The sequence below is a fragment of the Microtus pennsylvanicus genome, chromosome 1 (genome assembly GCF_037038515.1).
Source record: "Microtus pennsylvanicus isolate mMicPen1 chromosome 1, mMicPen1.hap1, whole genome shotgun sequence".
Classification (NCBI taxonomy): domain Eukaryota; kingdom Metazoa; phylum Chordata; class Mammalia; order Rodentia; family Cricetidae; genus Microtus; species Microtus pennsylvanicus.
In genome coordinates this window covers 140,230,552-140,249,887 of record NC_134579.1, presented here as the reverse complement: position 1 = coordinate 140,249,887, position 19,336 = coordinate 140,230,552, and the positions used below count along the sequence as shown (strand labels likewise).

General features: G+C 53.1%; 1 protein-coding gene across 2 annotated transcripts; it reads left to right on the top strand.

Annotated features, from left to right (window-relative positions):
* The first annotated feature begins 684 nt into the window (after positions 1–684).
* On the top strand, positions 685–15,074 carry Kcnn4 (potassium calcium-activated channel subfamily N member 4). Of its 2 annotated transcripts, XM_075989372.1 has the most exons (9): positions 685–1,006; positions 4,766–4,861; positions 6,911–7,332; positions 8,772–8,907; positions 11,089–11,199; positions 11,618–11,736; positions 11,933–12,002; positions 14,011–14,178; positions 14,553–15,074. In XM_075989372.1, exons 1-8 carry the CDS (start codon positions 848–850, stop codon positions 14,173–14,175), a joined length of 1,278 nt encoding a protein of 425 aa, XP_075845487.1. In that variant the 5' UTR covers positions 685–847; the 3' UTR covers positions 14,176–14,178; positions 14,553–15,074. The 2 variants fall into 2 exon arrangements, with proteins under 2 accessions (XP_075845487.1, XP_075845497.1); XM_075989382.1 differs by lacking the exon at positions 14,011–14,178 and having other exon boundaries at positions 707–1,006; positions 14,553–14,769.
* The last annotated feature ends 4,262 nt before the right edge of the window (positions 15,075–19,336 follow it).

Below are 19,336 nucleotides of genomic sequence, written 5' to 3'. Positions count from 1 at the left end.
TAAGATATATTTTTTATTTATTACGTGTGTGCATATCTATGTGAATGAATGCCACGTGTGTGTGGGTGCCCGCAGAAGCCAGAAAAGGGTGTCCGATCCCCTGAGTTGAAGTTGCAGGTGTGGTTGCAAGCTGCCGGGTAAGTGCTGAGAACAGAAGTTAGACTCCTCAGAGTTGCACTGGCTCTGAACCGCTGTGCGGTCTCTCCAGCCCCTCCCCCAGGCCCACTTTGAGCAGCGTGTGTTACTACAACCTTTGGGTGGCCCCGTGTGCCACGGGATGCTGCTGCCCTGCTAAATGCTGGCGTGTGTCACATACAGCATGTGTGTGTGTGGTGTCTGGGTGTGGCTGTGGGTTTCTGAACTTTCGGGAGTTGTGAGTCACTTCTGTGGAGGTTGTGTGGTGTGTCCTGGTGTGTTGGACTCCATCTCCGGTCTGTCGTGGGGTGCTCTGTGGTGTCTGGGTGTGGCGGGTTGTAGGTGTGTACCACTGAGTGCAAACGGTTAGGGAGTCACAAACTATTGTGTGTCAGAGTGTGTCTTTGCCCACGTGGATGGACTCTTCTTCCTTGCCTGGGGCCACAAGACACACCCCAGCCCCTCCTTAGTCTCAGAAGGGGACGGGACGGGCAGCCTCCCCCTACCCAGGGACCTCCCCGTCTCTCCCCGCCCTGCCTTGCCGCAGTTACCACTCCCCAGAGGGCACAGGGCTAGGCTGTGCCTTCCAGCAAAAGTCCCAGAGTGAGCAGAACGGGCCTCCAGCCTGGAAGCCAAGCTGGCTGCCATTTGCGTACTGAGAGGTGGGGGACCCTGGGCAGGAAGCTGGCTGAGCCCCAAGACCTCAGGGACCATGGGCGGGGAGCTGGTGACTGGCCTGGGGGCCCTGCGACGGAGAAAACGCCTGCTGGAGCAAGAGAAGAGGGTGGCTGGCTGGGCGCTGGTGCTGGCGGGAACTGGCATCGGACTCATGGTGCTGCATGCTGAGATGTTGTGGTTCCTGGGTTGCAAGGTGAGTAAAGAGCCCTTCCACAGAACAGGGAAAAGAGCTATGGTCTTAGACCTCTGGGTGTGAGAAAGGAGGACTAGTCTTATCTAGTCCTGGGTCTAAAGGGGTGGGGGGGGGGGGCTCTTAAGGTTTGAGGGAGGAGGACTGGGTCTGGACCTCCTGGTTCTGAGGGAAGAGGGAGCTAGGGTTGGACCCCTGGGTGTGAGGGAGGAGAGCTGAGGTCTTGCAATCCTGGGTCTACCAAGGAAAGTCTGGACCCCTGAGACCTGAGCAAGTGTGATATACCCTACACCTTCCCCGAGCCCTCCCTGCACGGAAAGGGAGGTGGCTCCCAGGGTCAGTCTTTGAGTAAGTGTTGTCAGACTGCTGGGGGGGGGGGATCCAGGCCTTGCTGAGGACCCTGCAAAGCTGACCCTTGATAGCCCAGCTCCGGCGAAGGGAGCGAGGGGGAGAAGAAGTTATCGTTAGGCGGTGTCTCCTTGCTCCTTATCTAGCCCTTACCGTTTACTTGGTGCCACCCGGCAGTAACCGACAAAGGAAAGGTGGGAAGTGGTGCCTCCACCCCCACACACTACACAGATGCTTGATTTCCCCCAGAATGCACCTGTTATTCACTTGCCAGACAGTGGTTTGAACTCTAGTCCCTGGAGAAGCAAAGGCTGGGGGTTCAGACTCAAGAGTCGAAGAGGAGGAGGCTGGGAGAGTTGTACCAGGCATGGTGGTGGCACACCTGTGATCCAAGCACTGGGGACATGAAGGGAAGAGTATCAGAAGTTTAAGGCCAGCCTGGGCTACACAAGACCTTATTGCAAAAAAAAAAAAAAATTAAAAACAAAATACCGAGAGAACTAAACAACACGGGGAATCAGGAAAGCACATTGGATAGGGCCACCAATCAACCTTCGGAGGACCAGGGAGTGCAGGTGTGTCTGGAACGTGCCTTAACAAGCCCGTGGGATAATCTGACCTTGGTCAGGCTTGTGGCTTTAGTGGCTTCGGAGAGTGGAGGGCAAGGGTTAGTCTGTGGCCTGAGGGCCAAACACTTGTTCAACAGGAAAGTTGGGGCAGGGGCTGTGGATCTGGTCTGCTGGTGGGAAAGCAGATGGGAAGTTCCTCAGGGGAACTTCTGGGCCCCAGTGCTCAGCCTGCATTTGAGGACTGGGGGTTGGGGGGCAGTTACTGTAAAGTGACTGGCAGCCACATGGAGGGTCAGAGCAGGCCAGCTTCCTTCAGCCAAGTGGCCAAGGAGAGGGCAGCCACTTCGAGGGGGTGGGGCTGTGGAAAGCCATGCCAACAGGAAACATGGCTGGGGCCTGCCTGGCGCTCCCACGCTCCAGCACCGCGCCCAGCAGGAGAGGTAGGGACCTGGGAGTCCTGGCAGATGGGAAGAAACAGGGGGTCCTTCCTTCCCTGAGATCTGCCCTCACCCTTCTCACCTCATCTCACCTGCCCAGGCTCTTTCCTCCAGCTGTGATACCATCAGGGAATTGGTGCAACTCCCTGAACCTCAGTTTCCCCACCTGTTCAGATGCATGGCCATAAGCATCCTCCCATTTCTTCCTACCTTTGTTTGAACCAGCCCCCCCCCCTCAGCTCAGTCTGGCCTTGAACTGGCTGCGCAGCTGAGGACCACCTTGCACTTCTGCTCCTCCTGCCTCTGCTTCAGCAGATGCAAGTGCAGGGACCACAGGATGTGCCAGCACACTCAGTTTACAGAGAGACAGGGTTGAACCCAAGGGCTCATGCGTGCTAAGCAAACCTCTACCAAACGCACCACATCCTGCCCTGTGCTCTCTTCCCATGGCTGCCTGGCGACAGTCATGTCTCCCTCGCCAACTCCAACTCAAGCTAGCAGACTTATTTTGACAAGATGAAGACATCTGATGCTCAGGAGGAGGGCCAGGTGCCAAGACAGGGAGGAAGGGAAAGAGAACTCTGTGGATGAGGTGAAGTGGAGAGGATGGGGTGGACAGGGGCACGGGGAGATAAAAAGACACTGGAGGGAAAGATGAGCAGAGACAGACCACACAGAAAGGGACAGAGAGATGGAGCCTCAAAGACAGGGCTCCAGAGCCACTGAAAAACCCCAGTTGGAGAGATACACACCAGAAGGCTGTAGAAAGGCCATACAAAAGCAGGATGTTGTGGTGTATGCCCTTAATCCCAGCACTCAGGAGGCAGAGGCAAGTGGATCTCTGTGAGTTCACCCTCACACACACACCAGGGAAGGGCAGTAGCCCTGTCTGTAGAGTGCTTGCTCAACATACAAAAAGCCTTGGGTTCGAATCCTCCTCACTGGACGAATTGGGTATAATGATGCATGCCTGGGAGCCGGATCTTTTTCTAGACATCACATGTACACACACATGAGGAACACTTTCCCTAGGGAAAGGGAAAGAATGTGAGTTTCAAGACCCTCCTTGGGGGGGGAAGTGGAGAATGGGGGGCAGATCTGAGACAGGGCTGTCCGCTTGGGACTAGAGGATTCATTTCCCTTGAGGCAGAGGCAGAAGGATGAGGAGTTTGAAGTCGTCCTAGACTAACTAGCAAGTGCAGCATCAGCCAGAGGGGCTCCATGGTACCCTGTCACGATGCACAAAATCTAATCCTCTGGAGAGAGGGAGGGAAGAGACCCCACCCAGGTGGAGAAGTGGGAAGGTGTGGCATTGTTGTGAGGAAATGGCTGGTGTCTGATGGGGCAGCGGAGCAGACTGAAAAACTGAACCACGGTGAGCCTGGGAAGGATAAAGGGGGAGGGGAAGGCTGCGGACAACAGCACCATTGTTCAGGCAGGGGTGGGGGGAGGCCCCCAGGGGCAGGAAACTGGCCCTCTTCCCCTGCTCAGAGGCGGGGTGCTGGCCCAGGCCCAGCCAAGGAAGCTGGTAGAGGGCTGGGGAGAAACAGGTGCAGGGTCAAGGAAGGAATCAGGGAACCCCTGCCCTGGAGAGCTGTCTTCCTAGCCATCATCCATCTTAAGGACTTGAGCAGTTCTCGTCACCAGCTCTCAAACTCCTTCTTCCCTGGGCTTCAATCCCTCCAAGGCATTGCCACACACAGAAAGAAAGAAAAAAAACTTCTGGTGGTTTCTGTAGGCCCTGAACTTCCGCCCGCCCCGTGTGTCTGTGTGCCTTGGGCTTACAGCCAGGGGAAGTGGTGGGAGAGGAGAAGAAGGGGTTCAAGGAGCAAGATTGGATGCCCCTCTGGGAGCTAGGGCTGGGGATCTCAGGGACTCATTCCCCAGATGAGAGCAAGGAAGGGTATCTCTCTGCTCTGGCAGACTGAGTGACAATCTCACTTTTTCTGGAACTGGGGTTTGGGGGTAAGCCCTGCTTGCTGGAGTGGGAAGGAGCATCCTCGAGTGGGTGGATGTCTTATTCTGGACATCACATGTACACACAAATGAGGAAGTGCTCTTCATAGGGAAAGGGAAAGGATGTGGGTTTCAGACACCCCCTCCCGCCCTGGGAGAGTGGAGGGTAGAGGGTGATCTGGGACATGGCTGTCTGGTTGGGGACAGGGTGAGGCAGGGTTTTGCTATTTAAGCCCAGGTAGATACAGACACCCTTCTTTCTCAACTTCCTGAGGGCTGGGACTATAAGCGTCACCACCACACTAGACTCAAGAACAGTGTTTGAGACATTCTGTTAGGAAACTGATTTGGGGGCCAGAACATTGGGAATGGAGAAAGACGGCCTTATTGAAAGAGGGGAATGGGGACGGATGGGCCTGAAGCGCCACTCACTGTCTCTTGTCCTCCCACAGTGGGTGCTGTACCTGCTCTTAGTTAAGTGCTTGATCACCCTGTCCACTGTCTTCCTCCTCTGCCTCATTGTGGCCTTCCATGCCAAGGAGGTGCAGGTAAGTCGGGTCCTACCCCTCGGCTTGGCTCCCCATATATGCCACCTCCTTTTCCTGCCCTGAAATGCATGTGTCTACGCCCTTGCCCGCTGGGATGGAGTAAAGCACAGACAGACAGACAGTCGGACGGACAGATTCTGCTGGAGTATCTGATCTATGCCCCCGTGCTTCTTGCCCACTTAGGGATGGTGATCCTGTCTGCCCTTCCAGGTCCCAACACCCCTTGTTTTGTTTTGTTCTTTTATTATTTTTGGTGCTGGGGGTTAAAGTCAGGACCTTGCACATGTTGGTAAATGAGCCACACCCCAGCCCCTCACTGAGGGATTCTAGGCAGGGGCTCTACCACTGAGCCACACCCCAGCCCCTCACTGGGGGATTCTAGGCAGGGGCTCTACCACTGAGCCACACCCCCAACCCCTCACTGGGGGATTCTAGGCAGGGGCTCTACCACTGAGCCACACCCCCAACCCCTCACTGGGGGATTCTAGGCAGGGGCTCTACCACTAAGTTACATTCCAAACTTCTCTACAACTGTTATTAGTGAGAATAATAGTGTATACTTAAAATTTTAACTTATATTTATTTATAGGGACCCATAAGTGGAAGTTAGAAGATAGTTTATGCAAATCAGTTCTCTCCTTCTACTTTGTAGGTTTTGGGGATCAAACTTGGGTCATAGGGTTTAGAAGTAAAGGACTTGGCTTGCTGAGCCATTACACAGACCCCAAAAGAATGTGTACTTTTACCCAAGTGCCTCCCTGAGTGTTACTGTACATGGCTGAGAGACACTATTTTACATGGGAGTGGGGCACAAGGATCTGGGGAAATGGAAATGGGATTATATCTCAGAGAGATCAGAGTTTAAGGATGGCTAAGAAGAGTTGCTGAGTCTGGAGGGGGGTACATTACCAAGAAGTGGAGACTTTAGGGGCTGGCACTATATTGTATGTTGTGTTAGGTGACTTGGGATTGAAATAGGTGGGAATACAGCAATATAGGACAGAGATCCAGAGGTGTGGCTCAGTGGTGGAGCCCCTGCCTAGAATCCCCCAGTGAGGGGTGGGGGTGTGGCTCAGTGGTAGTGACCCTGCCTAGAGTCCCCCAGTGAAGGCTAGGGGAGAAGTTCCATGATAAAGTACTTGTCAAGCATGCTGAAGAGTTTTATCTCCAGCATTGCGGGGGGAGGGGAATCACAGAGTTGTTCATGCCCTGGGCCCACTGTTTCATTGACCTGTTGTGAAACCCAGGCCTCAGTTTCCAGATGTTTAGATTGGAAGTATAGTGCATGAATCTCACTCTGTATTTGTAAGCATTTATTGGGACACATGTACAGGGGTCAGAGCAATCCTGGGGCATCCAGAGGGTGCTGCCTAAATGGAACTAGGCAGCACCCTCTTGAAGTCCCAGCACTTGGGAGTCAGAGGCAGGAGGATCACGAATTCGAACCCAGCCTTGGCTATAATTACATTTGTGTGTGTGTGTGTGTGTGTGCGGGCGCATATAAAGATACAGCACTGTATGCAGTCAGCGCTCTCCTTCAACAGTGGGTCCTAGGGATGGAACTCGGAGTCAGGCTTGGTGGCTAGTGTCTTTTCTCATTAAGCTATCCCACGGGCCCTGACTATTATTTCTGCCAGTGGCCTTACTCCAGAGCCATAGTGGGGAGAGCCCCCAGGAGTGGAAACTAAGCCCTGCGAGGAAGACGGTTCTGTCTCATTCACTACACATTCGTAGTGTCTAGAAGTTGTCACTGCACACAGTAGGCACTTAATTCATGTAGGAGGAGTATACCTTCTGCAAGTGAGCCACAACTAGCCAGGAGAGTTTGAGAGTGGAGAAAGTGAAGAGACAGCTTGCTGGGTTCCAGACGCCTGCCCTCCTCCCTTCTCTCCCCCCCCCCCCCGACCAGCCCCACGCCCTGCGCAGCTATCTCTATCCTTTCCAAGCCCAGGGCGTCCCCCATATCTTATCTCGGGGCGCAGGCCGGGTGTGCCACCGTTTGCCCTGCACCTGACCCTCTCTCTTCCCCTGTCTGCCCCTTCCCGGCAGCTGTTCATGACCGACAACGGGCTCCGGGATTGGCGGGTGGCGCTAACCCGGCGGCAGGTGGCGCAGATCCTGCTGGAGTTGCTGGTGTGCGGGGTGCACCCGGTGCCCCTGAGGAGCCCGCACTGCGTCCTGGCCGGGGAGGCCACCGACGCACAGCCCTGGCCGAGCTTCCTGGGCGAAGGGGAGGCGCTGCTGTCCCTGGCCATGCTGCTCCGTCTCTACCTGGTGCCCCGCGCGGTGCTGCTGCGCAGCGGCGTCCTGCTCAACGCCTCCTACCGCAGCATCGGGGCGCTCAACCAAGTTCGCTTCCGCCACTGGTTCGTGGCCAAGCTCTACATGAACACGCACCCGGGTCGCCTGCTGCTGGGCCTCACGCTCGGCCTGTGGCTCACCACAGCTTGGGTGCTGTCTGTGGCTGAGAGGTGAGGGGCCTGGAAAACAGGGAGGGGACATCAGGGCCTGCTGGGTATGGTGGTGCAGGCTGCAAGGCTGTGGGCCAGCCAACATCAGCAGGGCAGGCTCACACTTTCCGTCCGTCCTTCTTGGCTGGGAAATCCTACGCCCTCAATAGGTTGTTCCCAACCAATCCTCTGGGCCACCTATAACACACACAGAGACACACAGACACACACACACAGCCCCTAGGCAACCCCACCCTGTGGTTCCCATGCTGAGTCCAGATTAAGACTCTGTAATAGGGCCAATCCTAAGTAACCACCTTGTTGAAAGGGAACAGCTTTTCCAAATTAGCAGGTACAGTAAGTGCTTGCTGTCACTGGAAAGCAGACATTTGGAACCACTTTGAAGAGGATTTCCCTGAAGTCCCTAGCTGTTGCTTAGCAACTGTAAATAGGTGGGGGCTCGATGGGATCCCCACAGAGCCTCACTGTCTCCCTTACAGAGAAATCTAGCCTGTGGTGTGTGTGAGAGCTGACAGCAGGGCCTGCTGCAAAGGTGGGTTTCCAACCTAACAAAGCTAAACCTTTGGAGCCCCAACTCTCCACCCTAGGGCCTCAGCCTCCTGAATGCTGGGTTACAGGTGTGCCCCATCGTGTCCTGTTCCGGACAAGTTTTTTTCTTTTCTTTTCAAAGAGAGGTCAATCACAAACTGCATGGTGGCACACTGATGAGGCAGACGCAGGGGGATCTCTGTGAGTTTGAGGCCAGCGTGGTCTAAAGAGTGAGCTCTAGGTCAGCCAGAGCTAGGAGAAACCCTGACTCAAAAAACAAACAAACAACAAAAGAGAGATCGATCATTTTGATCCTGATCTATTACTTGAAGGCCTTGTAGCCTCTTTGTGGGTGTTAGAGGTGTTCCTTCCTCCGGATAGAGCCTGCCTGGCCACTGCACTTCAGGCTGGGTCTTCAGGCTCAGCCCTCACCCCCACACACTGGATCTAGCAGCCCTGGTTGCCTAGCTGAGCTCAAACAGGATCTAGGATCCATGGCTGTCAGCTTTTCCAACACTTCTACCCTTTAACACAGTTCCTCGTGTTGTGGTGAACCCACAACCATAAAAATATTTTTATTGCTAATTTCATAACTGTAGTTTTGCTACAGTTATATGTTATGTGTCATAATGTAAATATCTGATATATAGGATATCTGATAAGCGATTCCCAAGAAAGGGGTCGTGACCCACAGGCTGAGAGCCACTGTCCCAACACGATTTGGATTCTAGACCTGGATTTCTGCAACCCAAAGTGGTTGAACATCTGAGCCAGGTCACATGGTGGAGAAAAAGACCTGCATTTTTGGCTTTCCATCCGGGTGCCTCTTTGGATTAAGAGTGGGGAGGTAGGAGCGGGAGCACCAGCACCCCCAGGCTGGGGTCTCAGAACTAAGTTCCCTTTGCCCATAGGCAGGCTGTCAATGCCACCGGGCACCTCACAGACACGCTGTGGCTGATACCCATCACATTCCTGACCATTGGCTATGGGGACGTGGTACCTGGCACCATGTGGGGCAAGATCGTCTGCTTGTGCACTGGAGTCATGGTGAGTGCCACTCCACCCCCTCACCCTGCCTGCTGCTTAACCGCATGGCTCGGGAAGCCATGAACCAACACAGGCCCTCCCTGATGTCCCTGAGGAATGTGGGTGTCTGAACCCCACCCCTGACAGCTTCGTTCTTTATTCAAGACCCAGATACCCAGAACCATTGCGTTCTCTTCGTCCTCTCCCTCCCCCGCTTATCCTCCTCCTCCTTTAAGTTAGGGGTTGGGTTTGCTAAGTAGCCCAGGCTAGCCTCAACCTCCCTATGTGCTCCAGGCTGGCCTCAAACCCTCGGTCCTCCTGCTTTAGCCTTCAGCATGCTGGATACGACATACTAAAAACCCATTTTCTCTTGAGACAGTGCCCTTTACTCCTTCCTAGAACCCAGGTTCCATTTCCTCAGACCCAGGCCCCAATTTTCCAGTCTTTCCTTCCTGAGCCAAGGGATCCAGTCTCCTGTCCTCCCCTTGGGCATAGAGTCATCATCTGGAGTATGTTTTGGGGACCAGCCTTCATAGATTCGAACCTCACTTTGTTCCTTGCCAATTGGAAGCTCAAGCAAACTGCTTGATGTTTTTGGGCCTCAGTGTTCCCGTCTATAAAGTGGGTGGGTCCCAGTCCCAGCATCCTCCTGTGGGATTGTTGAGCGGTAAATGAAGAACATCATATCAAAAGCTCAAAACAGGAAGTATTCAGTAAATGCCCTGGGGGAAGATGATGGTGGTGGGGGTGGAGGGGCAGATGACGATTGAGGAGGTGGGGGGTGACAGTTGAGGGGGTGGGGGAGAGATGACGGTTGAGGAGGTGGGGGTGACAGTTGAGGGAGTAGAGGGTGATGGTTGAGGGGTGGGGGAGATGACGGTTGCTATGACCAATCCTACACATCTGTTCTGACCCCCCTCCTGACTCTCCATGAGGAAGCGGGGGTTGGAGGACCCGTTGCTTTAACGGATCCCCACCATTTGGCTGCCCCACCAGGCCAAGGCAGAAGCTCCTAGCCCCAGGCCGTTTCCTCCCTACAGTTGCCCTCCTTACCACAGATCCTCCCCCGACCAGTTTCTCTCACCCAGCCCCTGCCTTCAGGGCCCAGCTCCCAGTACTTTGGTCTAGGCCTTCCCACAGGGGACCCAAGCCACCAGCTCCCAGCTCCGATGCTGCCCCCCCCCACATGCTGAGTCCCTCAACCTTGAGTCCATGACACCCAAACAGTAGTGAGAGTTTGGGTCAAAGGAAAGGCCAGAAGGATATTCCCAAGGGTCAGGGACCCTCAGGACTGTATCATTTGACCAAAAACAGAAACCACGTGAAATGAGATGACTAGACACCACCATTTTCAAATAATATTTCATTGTTTATTTGGGAGGGCATGTCTGTTGGCATTCATGTCGAGGGGGTGGGGTCTCTGCTTCCACCGTAATGGTTCCGGGATTTGAACTCAGATCATCAGGCCTAGAGGCAAGTGCCTTTTACTCCCTGAGCCATCTTGATGACCCTTTTTTGTGTTTTTTTTGGGGGGGGCGGAGGGGTGGACAAAGGGCTCAGGTAGCCCACCCACGCTGGCCTCAAAGGTGCCATGTAACACAGGCTGATCCTCCTGCCTCAGTGCTGTCCCCTCTTCCCCTGGCACTGGATACACAGGTATATGTCATAGAGGCCGGCCCTGTAGCAGACTGGTCCTCTGCCAGTTTCTGCTCTGACGCTTTGCAGGTGGCAGCTGGTGGCATTTACACTACCTCCCCTCTTCAAAATAGTCGTCTAAGGAAAGAGGCATTCAAGCTGTGGGGCGGGGATGAGTGGGGTATGCCTGTGATTCCAGAACCAGAGAGGCACAGGCTGGAGGATTGATGCAGCTTTGTGGGTAGCCTGGGCTACATAGAGTGACTCTGCACCCTCAAATAAACAGGGCTGGGAATCTGGCTTGTCCAGCATGCATAGAGACCTGGGTTAGGCCGCCAGTACTGTATTAACTGGGCACAGTGATAGTGCCTGTACTTCCAGCACTTTGGAGTTGGAGGCAGAAGGATCGGAACTTTGTGGCCAGCCTGAAAGGCAGTTCTGATGGCGGTGGAATGGCAACGGTTGTACCTGCTCTCTGTGGCTGTGAGATGACAGAAGGGAGCTGGTGACGTACGACTGACCCTCGGAGTCCCACAGCCTCACACGCCTTGCTTGCTGTACTCACAGGGGGTCTGTTGCACTGCCTTGCTAGTGGCTGTGGTGGCCCGGAAGCTGGAGTTTAACAAGGCGGAAAAACACGTGCACAACTTCATGATGGATATTCATTATGCCAAAGAGGTGAGGCTGGGTACTGGGCACCCAGACCGGGGCTGTAACTCAGTAGTTAGAACGCTTGCCTAGGGTGCATGGGACCCTGGGTTCAATGCCCAGCACCAAATAAATGGCACAGTGGTACAGGCCTGTAATCCCAGGATTCAGAGGATCAGGAGTTCAAGGTCATCCTCACCTGCTGAGTGAATTCGTTCAAGGCCAACTGGGCTACAGGAGACCTGGATTTAAAAAAAAAAAAAGCCAGTTCCCTTAAAGCTAGCCATAGAGGTTCATGCCAGTAACCTCAGGAGGATTAGGCAGTAAAACTGAGGCCAACATGGGCTACATAGCAAGACCATAAAGGAAAAAAATCCAGTCCCCCTTCTCCAAGCCAGGTCTTTCAGATTACAAGGGATCCCTCTCGCTGACACTGTGCCCCCATCAGATGAAGGAGTCAGCAGCACGCCTCCTGCAGGAAGCCTGGATGTACTACAAGCACACTCGCAGGAAGGACTCCCGAGCTGCCAGGAGGCATCAGCGCAAGTTGCTGTCCGCCATCTACACGTGAGGGTCTCTCGGGGTCCCTGTCACCTCTCTGTTGGCTCCTGTGTGCATGTCCAGGCCTGTCCACCTGGATGGGAATTCAGTGTCGGTGGTCCTGGATTCCCGGATTTGCTCCTTTGTGCTCTGTTCCCCTCCTCACCCCTACTCTCTGAGGTAATCAGGGACCAGGGTTGTAATTGAGTCCTCCTCCCCACAGGTTCCGCCAGGTACGGCTGAAACACCGGAAGCTCCGGGAACAAGTGAACTCCATGGTGGACATCTCCAAGGTACCAGGCCCTTGAGGTGTGCGGGAGGCCTTGGGAGGCAGAGACAGGCAGATCTCAAAGTTCAATAGAGCTCTACAGAGCAAGTTCCAGGTCTACACAGAGAAACCTTGTCTTAAAAAAAAAAGAAAGAAAATAAAGAAAAACGAAAGGTTAAAAAATATAAATAAATAAAAGGGAATCACTGCAGGGAGCTGGAACGCACAGATGTGTGGCAGAGGTTATAAAATGAAGATAAAAGCTTCCTACGCACATGTGAGACACCGTTCCCTTTTAGACGTAAGAAAAAAAGCACACAAAGAATGCCAATGTTTGGTTTCAAATTATCTTTATTACTTACATGTGGACATATATAAAATTTCCCTCCAGGTGCAATTCTTATTCAAATAAAACCAGGCAGATTTACACAGCTCTCAAACACTGGCAACAAGCCCAACTTGGAAAAGAAATTGACAGACACAATGACAAGCGATGACATTGTTTTAGTGAAAGCCACTTCCCATGCTGTTGTGAAGTGGCTGCCTGAGGGTAGAATGGTCTCCACCAGCGATGGTGACGTTGTACCCCTTGGCCTGGCTCATGTTGCTCTTTCCTTATGGCCTTTGCCGTTTGTCATTAGCCCAGCACTACTCAAACAGCCACCTTTGGCACCAAAGCCATGGTAAACACAAAGACACAGGTCCCCAAACAACATGACACGTTGGAGGAAGGACAGGGTGGCTAGGGTCAGCCAGAACAGGTGGGAGTGATGCAGTATGAGCACCCAACTGGAGAGTTTCTGCAGCAAGCTCTGAAGGTGGGGGATGCGTGCCTGTCTGGCATGCGAGACCCCCTGAGTTTAGTCCCCAGCCCTCCAGCCTTTGGGAGGCAGAGGCAGGAGGATCAGAAATTCAGGGTACTTAGATCTGAAGAGATGGCTCAGCAGTTAAGAGCACTACTGTTCCCAGCGCCCGCATGGCAGCTTCCATCTGCCTGTTAACTTCAATAACACAGTAAATTCAATTCCAGCCTGCTCCCAAAAGGTCTTACAGACCCCCAAGGATCCTCAGGATCCTCTCCAGAATAAGGCTGCCTGGGTCTGGAGGCCAGGCATCACCAATTCCACAAATGATTAATGAATCTGAATGAGCACATACTTCATGTTAGGCCTTCTCATGACACCTCCCTGCTGTTTCCACCAGAACAGAGTTCCCACCCCTGGGGCATGTTTTTTGTTTGTTTGTTTGGTTATTTTGAAAGGGGGTCTTCAAATTAACTCATATTAGCCGGGCGCATGCCTTTAATCCCAGCACTTGGGAGGCAGAGGCAGGTGGATCTCTGTGAGTTCGAGACCAGCCTGGTCTACAGAGCTAGTTCCAGGACAGGCTCCAAAACCACAGAGAAACCCTGTCTCGAAAAAACAAAAAAAAAATAGGAAACAAATTAACTCACGTTAGCCAAGGATGACCTTGAACTCCTGGCCTTCCTATCTCTGCCTGTCCACTTACTAAGTGCTGGGATTACAGATGTGGATCACCACGCTGGGGATCAAACCCAGGGTTTTGGGAGTACTAGACAAGAACTCTACCAACTGAGCCACATTCTATGCCTGCCCCTAGACTTTAGTTTTCTTTAGATTTGTTTTACTTTACGTGTATGATTGTTGTGCCTGTATGTATGAATGTGTATGCCTTCTGCCTCTGGATGCCATCAGAGCCCCTGGAACTGGAATTACAGGCAGTTGTGAACCACCCAATGTGGGGTGCTGGGAACTAAACCCAGGTCTTCCAACAAGAGCAACCAATGCCCTTAACCTCTGAGTCATCTCTCCAGCCCCTGCCACTTTGACTTTTAGGAGACTCTTAAGCCTAACACAGCACCTGCCAAACACCAGGGTCTGAGAGGTTCACAGAAGATACGGTTAGAACAGTGCTCAAGGGCCAGAGAGGGCGTGTGTGCACCCTGCCATCCCACCCTGCAGAGCAGACAGGACCTCTCGACACCCTCACTACAGCGTTCCCTTCCCACTCAGATGCACATGATCCTGTGCGACCTGCAGCTGGGTCTCAACACCTCGCACCGGGCCCTGGAGAAGAGAATAGACGGGCTGGCAGGCAAGCTGGATGCCCTGACCGAGCTGCTGGGCACTGCCCTGCAGCAACAGCAGCTACCAGAACCCAGGCAGGAGGCCACGTAGCTGGTAAGGGGGCAGGAACTGGGCCAGGAAAAACCCTAAGGAAGAGACAGGCACCTGGTGGCTTGTTGCCCATGTAAAAAGTCACCCTTTCTCTTAAGCTGTGTCACCTCTTAGGGCTTTTGAGTTCTGGGCTGGACTGAGGAAGAGAGCCTGAGGGATTTTAGGCAGGTGCTCTACCACTGAATCATGCCCCAGCCTCTCACCTGGCCCTCTCCCTTTCTTTGATTGGTCTCCGTCCCCATGTCCGCTTGTACCCCCTTTCCTGGACCTTTGCACCTTTCTCTCTTCCCTTACCTGGCTTCCGACAGCCTCCACCTCTGGTGTCCTTGCCCTGTGCTTTCTAACCTACTACCCATCTACCACCCCTTTGTCTTCAGCACCCACGGAAGAAGAATCAGGCTATGTACCCCAGGACTGACCTCAACAACATCCTCCCTACCACTTCTGACCGAGTCCCATGAATAAAGCACTTCAAGATGCTAGGACCAAAGCGGGCCCACGTTGAGATGCACGGACTCTCTGGTGGTAGCGGCTTGGATCTCCAACCGTGATGGGATCATGGCCACCACCTCACACATGCGCTCATCAGAAGCCTTCTTGCTGTGCTGCTGTTCACGACCTCTCAAGCTCTGTCAAAGGTGAAGGTGCCTAGGGCTAGACTACAGGTTCCTGGGGAGAGAGGCAACTGGTAGCCTGGGGTCCAGGATGCTGGGAAGCTTCAGTTAAGGGAGGGCTGGCCTCGCTGAAGGAACCAGGTCCGAGAGGCAGGAGCCGGTGCCCCCTGGTGGACGCCATGGAAGACGCCGCTTTCCCAGAAGGCAGAGACGTCTGCTGGGAGGAGAGGTGTGGGTGCCGCTCATCTGTCCACTGTCACACTTTGTAATAAATGGTAAACAAAGCCAGACGCAGCAGTTTCTTTCCCAACACCAGAGTCCTTCAGACCTTCCTGTGGAAGGCGCTTGCCCTATCCAAGCTCAGTTTCCATCTATTGAGGAAGCCTGAGCAGGGTATGATGGCAAATACCTCACCAACTGTTTTGAAAATGGGTCTTCAGCATCTCAGGCCGGCCTCAAACTAACTCACGTAGCCAAGGATGACCTTGAACCCCTGACCTTCCCATCTCTACCTGTCCACTTACTGAGAAGCTGGTGTTACAGATGCAAATCACCATGCTTGTTATATTTTAGCATCATTCGCTGTCCCTGCTCTGTTTCTGGATCTGTGGTGCCACACCTCTAATCCCAGCACTTGGGAGGCAGAGGCAGGAGGATCTCTGTGAGTTCAAGGCCAGCTTGGTCTAGAGGTACCTACTGACTACCACAACCCACCCACTACCCACAGATACATAAATGGAAAACAAACAAACAAAAATGCTATCCAAGTCTCCTGAAGTGCCCACGCCCAGCCTCATAAGCTAGGCTGTTGTCATGGACACCCTGTCCAGATCCGAGGCCAGAGCAAGGCGCTTGAATTCCAGCAGATGGACAAGATTCTGAGTCTACCTTCTACTTGCTGTTGACCTAGGACAGGCAGCTTCATTCACTTCTCTGAAGACTTTTTTAACCACCTGTGAAGTGCTGTGTCTCCATGGAACTGCTGGGAAGATCTAAGGAAAAACAGTGCCATAGAGGGCCGGCCAGCATGTAATATTGCCCAAGTGGGAGAGGCTGTTTTCACCATGGCTAATAATTTTCACACATGGTATGTGGCTGCCCAGTCCTCGCTGACTTCCCCCTATTCATTCACGCCTGACCCTGTCCTAGATGCCAAGTCACACGAAGGGCCGGGCGGTGGTGGCGCACGCCTTTAATCCCAGCACTTGGGAGGCAGAGGCAGGTGGATCTCTGTGAGTTCGAGACCAGCCTGGTCTACAAGAGCTAGTTCCAGGACAGGCTCCAAAACCACAGAGAAACCCTGTCTCGAAAAAAAAAACAAACAAACAAGTCACACGGAGGGATGAGTAGGCATCCACTGTGCCGCAAATAGTAGTTTCACAACTGCTCACGTGGAGCTGCCTGGGTCTCAGGAAGTGAGGAGCCGGAGCTGACAGAGCACCTACTCTTTGGACCCTGCTTCTTGCATTTTGTATTGTTTGGGTTTATGTGTGTGTGTGTGTGTATTTGTGAGTATGTATGCATGTAAGGGTTTATGTGTGTGTGTGTGTGTATTTGTATGTATGCATGTAAGGGTTTATGTGTGTGTGTGTATTTGTGAGTATGTATGCACGTAAGGGTTTATGTGTGTGTGTGTGTTTGTGAGTATGTATGCATGTAAGAGCCACAGGTCAAGCTTGAGTGTCATCCCTGGGCTCTGCTCTACCTTTCTCTTCTTCTGAGGCAGGGTCTCACTATGGAGCTCTGGCTGTTCTGGAACTCGCTCTTGTAGCCCAGGCTGGCCTCCAATTCAGAGATCCATCTGCCTCTGCCTCCTGAGTGCTGGGATTAAAGGTGTGAGCTGCTAGGTTGGGCCCCTACCTTTCCTTTCTTTTCTGTGCTTTTTCTTTTGGGACAAGATTTGTCATTGGTATGGAACACACTACACCCATTCATGGCTGGGAGTGCCAGGCATCAGCCTGTGTTTGCCTTCCCAGGCACTGCCACGTCTGGCTGATGTAACACGGGTTCTGGGATCCAAGCCTCATGCTTGCTCCACGTGCACTGTGCCAACTGAGGCATCTCCCCAGCCCCGCTATTTTATTTGAGACAGGGTCTCATTATGTAGCCCTGGCTACCCTGGTATTTTGTAGTCCAGGCTATCCTTGAACTCAATCCTTGCTCAGCCTCCTAAGTGCTGGAATTACAGTCATGTGCCACCTCTGGCTAGTACCCTGTTTTGTTTTAAAAAACACATTTTGTGTGTTGTATGTGTGTATTTGTGTGGACACCATGGGCACATGTGGCAGGTCAGGGGACAACTTACAAGAGTTAGTTCTTTACTTCTTTGATAGGAGTCCCAAACAGGTCACCAGGCTTGGAGACAAGTGCCTTTGCTCCCTTAGCCTCTCTCCAGCTCTCTGTCTTTAGAAACCCTTAACCCCCACCATCACACATGCCTCAACTTCCCCATTACACAGAACTAGAAACTGAGCTTGCAGAACACACAGGTCTGATCCGAGGTCCCAGCCAGGAAGCCACACATCCGGCTGCATAGCCCAGCTTCCCAGCCAGCCCTCGTGTCCCCTGGCTGGTCTGCCCGCCTGCCCTGCCCCATGTGAGTCAGAGCCCAGTGGCCTTGGGCCTGGGACCCAGGCTGCATTCCTGCTACCCAGGCTGAATCATCCTGGCTGGAAGGGGGAAGCCCAGGCTACGAGTCATTCTGGCTGAGCTATCTTTGGACTTCCCTCCAGGTCCTCTGCCAGTCTCACCCCTGGGCTAAACTGGAGTATCCACCACCTACTGCCTCCACTGTCCTTCCTCTGCATGCCTGCCCACTTGGTGGCTAAGCAGAGGTTCCAGAAACAGGTTGGAGGGGTTCCAAAGATGTCCATCCCCTGCAAGAGGCCCTCAGGTCTAGGACTATATCCTATCAACTCGCTCCTATGGGACCACTATTTCCAGATTCCCTTCAGCTGGGAAACTTCTGCCTACTCCTCCTTTGGGCCTTGGCTCAGATGCCCCTTCCTCCAGGAAGTCTTCCAGGAAGCCCTTTCTAGTGACCTCTCCTGTCATCATAATATTGATCAAGCCAAGCACCATGTTAAGCTCTTTATAAAACTTCACTAGTGCAGGGAAAGGAAACACGGGGGCGGGGGAGGGTTGAGTTTTCTACATGAGTTAACTAAGTAGTGGACAGACAATAAATCTGCACAGGCTGGAGTTGTAGCTTAGCAGTAGAGTGTGTCATGCTCTGAGTTCAAATCTTGACACTACACAAAAACAAAAAAGTCAAAGAAACCTATCCAAAACTGTAGCAAAGAGATAGGGGAAGCCAAATGTTAGGGTGCATACCTTTAATCCCAGAACTTAGATGGCTGAGGAAAGAAGTCATGAGTTCGGGGCCAGCCTGGGCCACAGAGTGAGATTCTGTCTCTTAATAGATAAAGAAATGAGGAGTCATAGGGAAGTGGGATGTGGTCCTGCACCCCACTACTCAGTCAAGAGGTCGCTCAGTCACCATTACATTATATTTTAGCATCTTTGACTTTCCCTGATGCTTCTGGAACCCTTTAGCAAGGGATATGGGAACAGAACGATGGTTTCCCTACAGCTCCATAGATGGAGTGCCCCTTCAGCTGGCCTTCCCAGTCTGTGTACTCTACCATCTCCCAAGGCCACGAGGCCAGAGACCGATCTCTGAGACCTGCAAGTCCTCACAGCTGCTCTGCCGAAGGGGATGGCCATCACGCTAACTAGCTCTCTGTCACATCTTCAGTACCAAAGGTCCCCGCACACCAGCGATCTTAGAAAATGTCCCTAAGGAAAAATGTTTCATATATCTGGGTAGTCAGAAGCACCCTGCCATCAGAGAACTCAGACTTAGAGGTGGGGGCGAGGAATGCAGCTCAGTGGTAAAGTGTTTGCCCAGAATGCAGGAGGTCCCGGGTTCCATTTACAGCAACACACACAGACTCTCAAACACATGCAAGCACACAAGCACACACAAACACACATACATGCATGCACATCTTCAATGATTTTGACTGAAACAAAGGCAGAAACACAAGCGGATTTTGGCTGACACTGGGAGCCCCCACAAGAGACCCTTTGTCCTGGGGTAGCTCGGCTCTGTCCCTATTCTCAGGGGGGCTCAGAGCCTGACTCCCCTCTTCCCATGGCTGTACATTCCCCTTTATCATATCAATGCTTCCTAAAAGCCCCATGCCAGGCGGGAGCTGAGCTGCGGATGTTGAGTCAGAGGGTGCTGGCCTCCAACAGTCTGGTGAGATGAGTTGGGTTACTTCCCTCTCCTATTTCTGTTCTGCCTGCACTCCCACGAGGACATGTGGGGGAGCAGGGCTCATAGAGGAGTCAGAAGGGCCAGAGGCCAGCCTCCCTCCTTAATGTATACCATACTCCTCATTGCCCTGAGGACCTTCCTAACATCCAGACTGATTGCACCGTTTCCCGTTCAAAATCCACAGTGGCTTCCAGGGGCTTTCTGTCAAGGGCTAGCTGCAAGGCCTAGCACAGACACTCAATCTCTGCCTCCGACCCCCATTACT